At 39.4% G+C, this 12,169-nt stretch overlaps 1 protein-coding gene across 2 annotated transcripts in view; it reads left to right on the forward strand.

Moving 5' to 3' along the window:
• The first annotated feature begins 271 nt into the window (after positions 1–271).
• The window catches only part of CEP97 (centrosomal protein 97), a 28,480-nt gene continuing 16,582 nt past the window's right edge, over positions 272–12,169 (forward strand). For both annotated transcript variants that reach the window (XM_060010584.1, XM_060010585.1), the window contains exons 1-6: positions 272–379; positions 2,786–2,928; positions 3,684–3,842; positions 4,749–4,850; positions 7,084–7,197; positions 7,751–7,917. In XM_060010584.1, coding sequence (XP_059866567.1) covers positions 337–379; positions 2,786–2,928; positions 3,684–3,842; positions 4,749–4,850; positions 7,084–7,197; positions 7,751–7,917 — 728 coding nt within the window. In that variant the 5' untranslated portion in view covers positions 272–336. The remainder of the gene's footprint in view (positions 380–2,785; positions 2,929–3,683; positions 3,843–4,748; positions 4,851–7,083; positions 7,198–7,750; positions 7,918–12,169) is intronic.

A 12,169-nucleotide genomic window follows, 5' to 3' on the forward strand; every position in this document is an offset into this window, starting at 1 on the left:
GCAATGAGTCCTCAAATTCGGTCTGTATTGAGTAGTGACTTTATAATCACCCCGATGGTAAAAGTGTCAAATTTCGAAAACACCTAGAAAAGAGAGTGAAATGATCATTTAACAATAGCCTGCTTCCCTGCCAAACAAGGGGAGTTGACCCGGTTTCCAAACTCACTTTGGCTCATATTCTAACCCGGGTTTCGCATCGTTAGTTGTAGGCAGCCAATTGGGCCGTTTGGGTGCCGTGCATCCTGGGATCTGTAGTCTCTGGCTTCTTCCTCCCGACTACGAGTTCCACCTAGCAGTCGGAGGACGGTTGCTTGGTATTATTAGCAAGCGGGAAGTATGGCGGTGGCGCGCGTCGACGCGGCTCTGCCTGTTGGAGAAGGTAAGGCGATCCCCACCCCTGGGTCCCCATGTTTACTCCATAGAACTGAATTATTGTTACCTGGTGGAGAGAAGAAGACTGGGTTTAGGGGTTCAGTTCTGGACCAGTTCTTCTGATGTGGGGTTGTGGGCATCGCGGAGGCGCGCTGCCCTCTGGGAGTTGAAGTCCCCTGGGCGCTGCCTGGCTCTCCGGCGTCGCAGCGAGGGCCAAGCGGGGGACTACAAGCCCCAAGAGACCTTCGCGCTGCCCCCGCGCTCCTGAGGATGCCTGGGCGGTGGGTTTCTGGCCGCCGCGGTAATCTTTCTTGGATGTTTACTTTGAGTTCTGGGTGCCCAAGTGAAAACTGCAGAATCTCCCCCTTTCCCGTGGATTCCTAGAAAGTTCAAGAAAACCCTGTCTCAAACACAGCTCTCTAGATTGACGTTGGGGGCTTCCCTGGTGGCGCAGTAGTTGAGAGTCCGCCTACCGATGCAGGGGACACGGGTTAGTGCCCCGGTCGGGGAAGATCCCACATGCCGCGGAGCGGTTAGGCCCGTGAGCCATGGCTGCTGAGCCTGCGCGTCTGGAGCCTGTGCTCCGCAACGGGAGAGGCCACAACAGTGAGAGGCCCGCTGACCGCAAAAAAAATAAAATAAAAAATCTAGATATAGATATAGATAGATAGAGATTGACGTTGGACCCTTTCTTGGAAGTGTCCGGTGGCCGTGATAAAATCTGGGGGTTATCCAGAGCCCACAGTTCTCCATGCCTTTTTCTGCAGACCGGGTCCTGAGGTATAGCTTGGTCTCTGCCCAGCGGAACGCGCGGCGTGGGTGCTTTTGTAGGTGCCGTGTGAGCGGAGCTCCTTTGTTTTGGTTACAGTTCGGAGGCTCTGGGTCAGGGTCAGGGCTGAAGGTGAATGCTCGTCTCCACCGCTTAGGTCTGGGGCTCATTATCTAGAAGGGAGAGTCTAAGAGGTCTCTCGATCCCTTTGAATTGTGTGCAAAGGCTATGCATTTTCCTGGGACGGTATATATCTTTCACCAAATTCTCAGAATCGAATGACCCCCTCTCCCCGCCCCAAATGCTAGAAGCCATTAGACAATGGAAAAACGTTGGTTGAAACCCTTCAGGAGAGCAATTTCGCATAATTATTTCCCGCAGTAATCTTAATCTGGGTAGAAATATGAAATTGGCAGTTTCTCTGGCCCGCCCCCTGCACAATCTATTTGTGATAGATATCACAAATCTATCTGTAGCTCTTAAACTCCACCTCCCCAGCCCACCATGGCAATGTACTGATAATAATAGTTAACATTTATACAAGCACTTTTTATATGAGCAAGACTATGTTCTGAGTGCCTTTTTTTTTTAAATTATCTCATTTTCTTTGTAGAACAACATTATAAGGCAGGTATTATTATCATTCCCATCTTACAGAGTAGAAAAGTGAGCCCAAAAGAGATCCATAACTTGCCCAAGATACCACAGTGATTAGCTTAGTGGAGCCAGGATTTGAACGTCTGTTAAACATACCAAATTACTTTATTGAATTCTGTGTGCCAGGAATGGGACTAAGTGCTGTTCATATGGTTTCTCTTTTCATCCCCACATCAATTTAATGAATTAGGTATATTATTTCCATTTTGTAGATAAATTAACTATACTTTGATTTTCAAAATAGTTTGGGCACTTTATGATATACTGATATTATAAGCACATTGGTCTCTATCAAAAGATTAGTTACATTTAAAAAATACTGTCATTACTTAGGCACAAAATATTGAAGTAATAGTTTATATTTAAATGTGAAGAATTCCAAAGTATTATATCAAAGAAACTTGAGTAGATGGACTTCCGTAGTGGCACAGTGGTTAAGAACCTGCCTACCAATGCAGGGGACTTGGGTTTGAGCCCTGGGCTAGGGAGATGCCACATGCCATGGAGCAACTAAGCCCTATGCGCCACAACTACTGAGCCTGCACTCTAGAGCCTGCAAGCTACAACTACAGAGCCTGCGAATCACAACTACTGAAGCCCGGGCGCCCTAGAGCCTGTGCTCTGCAACAAGAGAAGCCACTGCAATGAGAAGCCTGCGCACCGCAACTAGAGAAAGCCCACGTGCAGCAACGAAGACCAACACAGCAAAAATAAATAAATTAATTAATTAATTAATTTAAAAAAAGAAAGAAAAGAAACTTGAGTAGAATATCACAAATCTAGGTATAATTTGATATTTCTAAAGGAAAATGAATAATTTCAATCCGTAGTCACTTAGAAATTGATTGCTTTAGTTTTTAAAGCTTGATGTTTATTATGCTCTAGTGTTTTCTAACTCTAAATGTATAAGATTTTATGAGTATAATTTTATCCCTATGCTCAGCTGTTGTAGTTGTGTTTTCTAACAGTTTCCCTTCTCTTTTCAAGGATCAGTGGTCAATTGGTCAGGACAGGGGCTACAGAAATTAAGTCCAAACTTACCCTATGAAGTTGATATTCATACTTTGATTCTGGATAAAAATCAGATTATTAAATTGGAAAATCTTGAGAAATGCAAACGTTTAATACAGGTAGGTATTGCTATGTGGGGGAAATAGTTATATAAGACCAGTTTATTATTATACAAAATAAAAGAGTAAGATAACAAAAAGTAACTCTGCAAGCCTAGAAAGCAGTAAATGTTGCCTTAAATTTTTAAAACTTTTAATAACAAATAAATTTATTTAATAAATGAATAAAATAATTTAAGAAAAAATTAAAAAAATTAATTTTTACATGATGATTATTAAGTGATGCTTTTTAAATTTCTACTGAAGATGAACACATTTTTGCTGCCTTTAGAGTAGACTAGAAAAAAGAGCACTTGTTAAAAAAGAAAACATTTTATGTTGGCAAAATATTGTGTTGTTAAGATAACCTTTTATTTCATGGTGGGGGTAAAGAGTTGATTAGTTCATTCCTTCAACAAATGTTTATTGGGCCCTTATGTGTCTGGTACTGTTCTAGATTTTGATGGAGATAGTGAAAGGACTCTGTTATTGTGGAGTTTACATTCTCAAGTAGTTGCTGTGTTAAAGATGTTTTCTTTTAGTAGTTGGAGGAGGTCTGATTGCTCAGCTTTATCTGTATTTTCCACTGCTTAGGAATGACAACAACAACTAATAGTTGCACTGCAGAATTTTTAGACAATATATGTGAAAAGTACAAATTGGGTTTGTATATTTGGGAATGTTGGGCCATATAAATAAATCTTTTTAACCACCCTAATGTGAAAGTAATATTTATATTTTACTCCTAAGAATAATGGTATGTTTTCTTTCCACAGTTGTCAGTGGCTAACAATCGGCTGGTGCGGATGATGGGTGTGGCCAAACTGACCCAACTCCGGGTATTAAATTTGCCTCATAATAGCATTGGCTATGTGGAAGGCCTAAAGGAACTAGTACATTTGGAATGGCTGAATTTGGCAGGAAATAATCTCAAGGTGAATTGTTTCTTTCTTTCTTTCTTTCTTTTTTTTTTTAAGTAATTAGGTTTTTTTTTTTTACTTCACAAAAGTATTTGCTGTGAAAAAGAAATTTAAGCAGTATAGAAAAAAATAGAATAAAAAGTGAAAGTATCCACTCCCATTCCGCAGAGATAATTTCAGTTAACATAAACTGAAAAAAAAAAATCTCATTTTGAAAATTCATGCTGAATTAAGTTTTATGTACATGTTTAATGGTACAGTGGAGAATATAATGTTTTAAAAGTCAGGAGATCTGGCTTCTAGTCCTGCTTCCACCACTTAGTAGCTCTATAATTTGGGGTAAGTTAATAAATATTTCTGTGTCTTATTTTTTGATATGCTAGGTAAGGGAACTGGATTAAATGATGATAATTGACTTCTATTGAGTATGTAATGTATGCTAAGTACTATTCTAACCACCTTAACAATTTTAACTTATTCAATCTCATGACAGCCAATAAGGTAGGTACAGTCTTTATGCTTATTATATAGATGAGGAAACTGAAGTACAGAGAAGTTGAGTAACTTGCCCAAGGTCACACAGTCAGGAAGTTGCAGAGCTAGGATTTGAATCCAGGCAGTTTGGCTCCATTGTTAAATTGTAAAGTCTATGTTATACCAACTGTCACATGTCATCACTAAAAGTTTCTTTAAGCTATAAATATCTGACTCTACTCTTAGAGAAATAATGAAGGTAGAAACTAGCCATATAGCAGTATGCCAGATTCTGTTGGCACTGCCTCTTTTTTCTCTTGCTAAGCCCTGCTCCTCTGCTTCTGATAATGGGCAGAGGAGGCAAGAGGCTCAGCTACAGGAAATAGGGAAGAATTTCATTTTTTGATTTCATGTGCGTGAAATAATGTGATCCTTTTCTTGTAATAGGCCATGGAACAAATCAATAGCTGCACAGCTCTTCAACACCTCGATTTATCAGACAATAACATACCCCAGATAGGTGATCTATCTAAATTGGCATCACTGAAGGTAAATGTGTTTTCTATGTCATTTCTGAAATTTTATACTAAAATACCAAGAGAAAATAACCTAATTGATCTAAAATCAGCCTGCTGTTATGAAGAACAGATAGTGTTCATTATGATAAAAATTCTATTAGAGTGCCAGAAATTAAGTATGGAACTTTTTATTGTTAATTTCTATAATTGATTTACTTTAACTAAAACTGGTTGTTGTAGTTAAGGTTAATTCTTATTTACCATCCAACAAACATGATGAAATTCCCTTCATGCCCAATCAGCCAACGTTAGCAGCTTCAGTTATATAGTACATAACATGTTGGTGGGCTTGAGAGTAAACATTCCTGAACTTTACTTTGTTTTTTGACACTCAAGATTGCTATTTTTTTAGTAATAGATATTACTAAATTATCAAAATTAACTTCACTTTAATTTAAAAAATCTGTGGCCTGTAGCACTTTTTATAGAGGGGAATGTAATCAAATAAGTCAGGGGTCCCCAAACCCTGGGCCATTAGGAATGGGCTGCATAGCAGGAGGTGAGCGGCAGGCGAGTGAGCAAAGCTTCATCTGTATTTACAGCTGCTCCCCATCGTTTGCATTACCACCTGAGCTCCGCCTCCTGACAGATCAGCAGTGGCATGAGATCCTCATAGGAGCGCGAACCCTACTGTGAACTGCTCGGGCGAGGGGTCTAGGTTGCACGCTCCTTGTGAGAATCTAATGCCTGATGATCTGAGGTGGAGCTGAGGCAGTGATGCTAGCACTGGGGAGCAGCTGCAAATACAGATTATCATTAGCAGAGAGGTTTGACTGCACAGAGACCATAATAAATCAATTGCTTGTGGACTCATATCAAAACCCTATCAGTGAATGGCAAGTGAAAACAAGCTCAGGGCTCCTGATTCTGCATTATGGTGAGTTGTATAATTATTTCATTATATAATCCAACATAATAATAACAGAAATAAAGTGTGTAATAAATGTAATGCGCTTGAATCATCCCCAAACCATCCCCCCACACCCCCACCCCGCCCCCGCCCAGGTCTGTGGAAAAATTGTCTTCCACAAAACCGGTCCCTGGTGCCAAAAGGTTGGGGACTGCTGAAATAAGTAACAGTTGGCACCACAGCTTCAACATGTGTAGGCTTTTTCCATATTTTTCCTCCATTGGATATTATTAGCATCAGATGAATTCATTAACCTTAGAAACAGTATTATTAGCTCAAATTTCACTATATTGTTAGCAGAAATCATTTTTAGCAACAATTATTCTAAGCAATTTGATGTAGCCAGATACTAAGAGAATTCAAATGAACTAAAAATGATTGAACTTTTTTTTTTCTGGAATGGAGGCATGATTACCTTATCAGAATCCTGGGTGTTGGGACTTCCCTGGTGGCGCAGTGGTTAAGAATCTACCTGCCAGTGTAGGGGACATGGGTTTGATCCCTGGTCCAGGAAGATCCCACATGCCTCGGAGCAACTAAACCCTGTGCCACAACTACTGAGCCTGCGCTCTAGAGCCCGAGAGCCACAACTACTGAAGCCCGCGTGCCTGGAGCCCGTGCTCTGCAACAAGAGAAGCCACCATCATGAGAAGCCTGTGCACCGCAACGAAAAGTAGCCCCCGCTCGCTGCAACTAGAGAAAGCCCACATGCAGCAATGAAGACCCAACGCAGCCAAAAAAAAAAAAAAAATCCTGGGTGTTGGGAGTATTCGCTTTATTCTTCATTGTTGCTGACTTAATTTGAGTCAGCACCATCTCTAAGCACATTCAGCCTTCCTCAAGCTTTAAGTTACCAAGAGAATATAATTGCAAATTATGGTTTGTGGGTTATCTCTCTCTCTTGGAAAATTTGCTTTATACCTGATTGTTTTAATGAATGTTTTCTTTCACTTTTCTCACCCTCTGTTTTGATGTTTTAAAAGGAAATGAACACGTATGTTGGAAATTGCTCAAGTTTTAATAACTTAAATCTCACAACATGCCTACACTAAGCATATGTTCTTGGACAAGTCTTTAAACTTTCTTGAGCTTAGAATGTGGATGTGAAAAAGGAGAGTTGGACCAGAAGACCACGTAGGACCCTTCCAGCATTAGCAGTCTTTGATTTGTGTGTGATGAGAAGTATAATAAAACAGATCACTTTATGTTTGTGCACACCATTTTGGTTTTATCAAAATAGACCAATTTATTTGTAATCTTTTCATTTGTAATGCATTTTCTTTTTACTTTCAAGACCCTACTTTTACATGGAAATATCATCACCTCTCTTAGAATGGCACCTGCTTATCTACCCAGATGTCTTGCTATACTTTCTTTGGCAGAAAATGAAATCCGGGACTTAAATGAGGTAAAATTTGAGGGTATCTTATGGGATCTGGGAAGCTGGAAGGTCAGGAGAGATGCAGGAAAGGGTTGTGAGCTCACTTTAGACTGTGAGCATCTTGGAAGAAACTGCTATCAGGATGAAACACTTGGCTCTAGAAGACCATTATTTTTCTTTCTACTTTTACTTAATGTCAGTGGGTTATTAAGGCTTAATTTCATTTGCAGTGCTGTACTTATCACTCCATTGGGAAGTAATTGTTGGTAGAGGGACATGTACATTAACAGGGTTAATAAGGCACACTCTGCACCTTTTTCTGGCTGCTGTTATATTTTCAAAATAGGGTTCTCTTTGCTAGGAAACAGTGCTTTCTAAGGGACTTTGTGCAGCAAGGACAGATGGCCATATTGTTGGAATTTTGGAAGTCAGTGGATAATATAAGAGTGTTACTTGTCACTTTTCAAAACAAGAGGGAAATTGTTACATTCTCAAACTGCCAAAGATGTGTAATCAGTGGAAGCCCTGCGCTTGACACTGAGTAGTCCATTTCATTCAACAAAGCTGTCCTTTGTTCCAGATCTCTTTTCTGGCATCCTTAACTGAATTGGAACAGTTGTCGATCATGAACAATCCTTGTGTGATGGCAACACCTTCCATTCCAGGGTTCGACTATCGGCCATACATCGTCAGCTGGTGCTTAAACCTCAGAGTCCTAGATGGATATGTGATTTCGCAGAAGGAAAGGTGAACGTGACCTCTTTAACATCACACTTATTATGGAAGTTAACTGAAAAGCCCATTTCTAGCTTACTACAGATTAATAAACTGAATATTTCTTGAAATGTGCATTTAGAAATTAAGATCATTTGTACCATCATATAGCAGACTCTGTGCTGTTCATTTAGGATTTTTTATCCTTTCTAAAAAAAGATAAGAAATAAATATCAACCTTAGAGGTTGGGGCTAGTGAGTTTAACTTCTTGCCCAACATACAACAAATTGATTTCTAAAAATCCTTTTGTTAATCGATTGTTTGGGGCTTGGAGCGTTTCTACATAGAAACCATGTTATAGATGCTGTGTAGGATTTCAGATCAATCCCACAAAAGCTTCTATCCATCATATTGTAAAGGCAGTATTAATAATACCTTAGTACCCAACTACTCTTTATAACAGTGACCTTGGGAAAATGCGTGCAGAGTTCCAATTTGGAACTGGTAGCAGACATGCTGATTGGTCCTCACCTTCTACCTGTGAAACAGCAGAAGTGGGAACTCCCCCTTCTCTAGATCTTTGATGGTTTTTGCAGCTTGGAGCTGGGACCCCTGCATGATGGGGTCTTCTGGACGCTGGCACATGATCAGTAGAATCAGAGCTTCAGGGGAGGTAAGGAACTAGGTTGTGGACAAGAAGGGGTGGATTTAGAGAGGATAGTGAGAATCAGGATGACTTAATTCTCTTCACTCTGCCTCATTTCTCTTCTTCCTTTCACTGCATACACACCTGCATTCATGGACTCAACACATACATTCTTCCTCGCTGTTTTTGTCCTGTTCTACAGATTGAAAGTCGCTTGAGGGGTTTCCCGATGGGAGAAGGAATGGTAGATTACTGACAAGGTTTTCCTTTTCTTTCTCCCTCTCTTGCATCTAGTTGCTGTATAGGGTGTGGGGCAGTGAGGAATGGCAACCAGGAGCTACATAGTGGTGGTGCTGGTGTAGGGTGCAGGACATATGTCAGCTCTGGTTTGCCTACAAAAAAGTGTGACTTTTCCTTTTTCCTGCAGTGAGTGTTGCTGTGTATTCAGACACCTTATTTTATTTCAAACTGTGGGTAATTCTAAAGCTAGAATATGGGTTTACTTGGATTATCTTCTCTGGATCTTCCTTTAATAGAAAGAAAGACGTTATCAGATTTCTCTGTGGGAGTAGGACTGGCAACATTTTCATATGTGGCAGCAGCATGGTGAGATGGGCAGAGGTAAGGGTTTGGTATAAAGAGAGACCTGGGAAGAGAATCAGACCTGGTCAGGAGAGACAAGAGAAAACTTCACATCTTTCCCTGCCTCCCATTAACAGTGTGGCCTGGACAAGTTCCATAACTTCTCTGAGCCTTAGTTTTCTCATCTGTAAAATGTGGCTAAAACTACCTAGCTTTCAAGGATGCTATGAGAACTAAAGATAATGGATATAACATAATACTGGTCAGACAGTAGATGCTTAATAAGTGATAATTGTCATTATTACTTAAGGATAGGGACTGGGGATTGAAGAGTTTTGTAGAAACTAAAGCTAGTGTTAAAAAGCAGAAGATATCTGTTGAATAGATGAATAATAATGCAAAGGCTATGTTTCTATACTGTGGAAATGGTTTTAATCCAAGTGACTTTAAGGTGAATTTGTATTTTTTTGGAACTTTCTCTATAATGTTTTGTAGTTGTTTAATTTCAGATTCTTCAGGAGGTAGGGAAGAGTGGACTTTTACTTGGGTAGCCTCTCTCTCTCTGTGGGGTTATTCTACACTAAAGTATGGGAGGAAGGAAGAGGTGGGAGTGTAGCATAATAGCAACCCTTTCTCAGACAGATTCTTTTCCCCCCCACATTAAAAAAAAATTGCACAGTATCATATAATTCAGAAATAGTTCAAACGTACTATTTAAAAATACCCATATAATCATCACTGAAAATAAGACTAGAACAAAACCAGCACTCCAGAGATCTCCTTTGCCCCACTCTCATCATAACTCCCCTCCCCACTAGAGATAACCACTATGTTGATATTTTTGATAATTCAGAAAGATTATTTTTTTCCTCATTTATTATGGAGGCTTCAAATCAACCAGCTCCCACCAGAGTAGCTAAAATTAAAAGGACGGACAATACTAAGTATTGATGAGTATGTAGAACAATTGGAACTCTCATACACTGTTCTAGGAGTGTAAATGGTGCAGCCATTTTGAAAAACTGGCAGTATTTACTGAAGTTGGACTTATAAATACACTATGACCCAGCAGTTTGGTTTCTGGTATATACCCTAGAGAAATAGGTGCTTATGTCTACCAAAAAACATGTATATAAGCATGTTCGTAGCAGCCTTATTCATAATAGCTCCAAACATTTGGGAGCTATGTGAGACATTTGGGAAACAACCCAAATGTCAGTGCATAGAAGAGTGGGTAAATAGAGTCCTATTCAAACCAAAGAACCTAGGTTGTTGAGAAAAATGCTGCTGCAGTTGATGTCTGAGACAACTGTGTAGTCTGTAAACAGTGCTCCCATGTTTTAAAACAACTCTGGAAGTATTTTGTCTTGGAGGGAGGAATTATTCTAAGGGAGAGCTATTGACTGAAAAATGAGTGGGTAGCCTGAGCAGTGTTCCAGCATTTTCCTGGTCAGCCTTGGAATTGCCCTGAAGGATAGGCAGGAAGGAATTTCTAGTTTTTGTATCTATCCAGCCTGTTGTTTGCTAAGAACAACCAAGTTAAATTTTTTCTCCATGATGAAAAGTGTCCCAAGTTCCCTGATGACCTTGGGTAGCCAGATCTCAAGTGTGTGTGTCACCCAAAAAAGTAACTTGAGCAGTCACCCACCGCTGTGGTGCTTTGGCTGAGGGCTTTCTCAGAGAGAAGCACACCTGGGGAAGGACCTTTGTGTAACACCTCAGTATTTGGAGTTCTTTCTGAATTTGTTTTCACTCTCTGTTTTACTGTTTATAGGACCTAGTACCAAGCTACACCTCTGTTGCTTACAGATCAGAACTTAGGGAGCAGAATTTTGGAGACGTTTCTTTTTTTGAAAGGACATTTAAAATATATACAGAAGTAGAGTAACATAATGAACACCTAAATACCCACCATGTGGCTTCAACAGTTATCAACATTTTGCCAATCTTGTTTCATCTATCCCGCACTTTTTTTTTGGTTAGGATATTTTAAAAGCAAATACCAGATATCATTTCATCCATTATTCCTTTTTTTTTTTAATTAGGTGAAAGAGCAGTTTTAAATTCTCTCAGTAGTTGCTATCCCTGTTATATAATGTAGACTGTTCCTTTAATTTCAAGAGAAAAGTCATATTCCAGTGATTTGAAATTAATATGTTAGAGTTGAATTAATTTTAATTTTGTCTTTGAATGGGCAGAGAGATTTTTTTTACCTAAGAAAATATCGTATGGATTAATAAACTTGTGTAATGGTGTGTTTATTGATGAATGTGAAGCAAAGGCAGGAAAACAGATCTTACAGTAGTTGATACTCCACAGTTCGTGGTTCACCTCATACACTTAAACTGTGGAATACCTGAGCCTCCTTCTGTATCCTTTTACTTTCGCTTTTCTTTCCTCCCAAACTACAAACCGCCTATAACCTGGAAGCGTCGCTTGCTAGCTATTATTAAAGTTAGGGATTGTTCTCTATTATGGACCTTTTTTAGGGACAGCCTTTCAACAAGCCATTTGCTTTGCAGAACTTATGGAAACTGAGAGCAGAGTTCATGAATATCCTGAATGAGCTTTATTTAATCCACAGGAATGTGTCTATGGAAGAAATACTTCTAATTATTTTTATTAAGTGTATTAAAATTTTTATTGTTACGTGACTTCAGTTAATCAGCTTGGCATACCTTATATCTCATTGTTAGAAAACAGTTTCACCTTTCTTGTGACACTGGCACATCATAGAAAACCAAACTCATTTTACTGCACCGAGACTCTTCTGCACTATTTAACCAGCTGTCAAAAGAACCAGTTTCTTTTCAGTCTATAATACATCTTGGGTGGCTTAACAGTTTTGGACTGTACAGTTTTTTGCATAATGTGGATACCTTAACGTGAAGGTTGAAGAAAAGGGTTGTGGATTGGAAGTGATTTTCAAACTATTTGCAATGCTGAGTTAAATGATGTACAGAGAAACAAAGTATGCCAAAATGATGCAACTTTAACTTCAAGTTGATGGGCAGATTTAAGAATGATAAAATTGAGGCAAAAGCATGTTAATTAAA

The sequence above is a fragment of the Delphinus delphis genome, chromosome 4, assembly GCF_949987515.2.
Source record: "Delphinus delphis chromosome 4, mDelDel1.2, whole genome shotgun sequence".
In the NCBI taxonomy this organism is placed as follows: domain Eukaryota; kingdom Metazoa; phylum Chordata; class Mammalia; order Artiodactyla; family Delphinidae; genus Delphinus; species Delphinus delphis.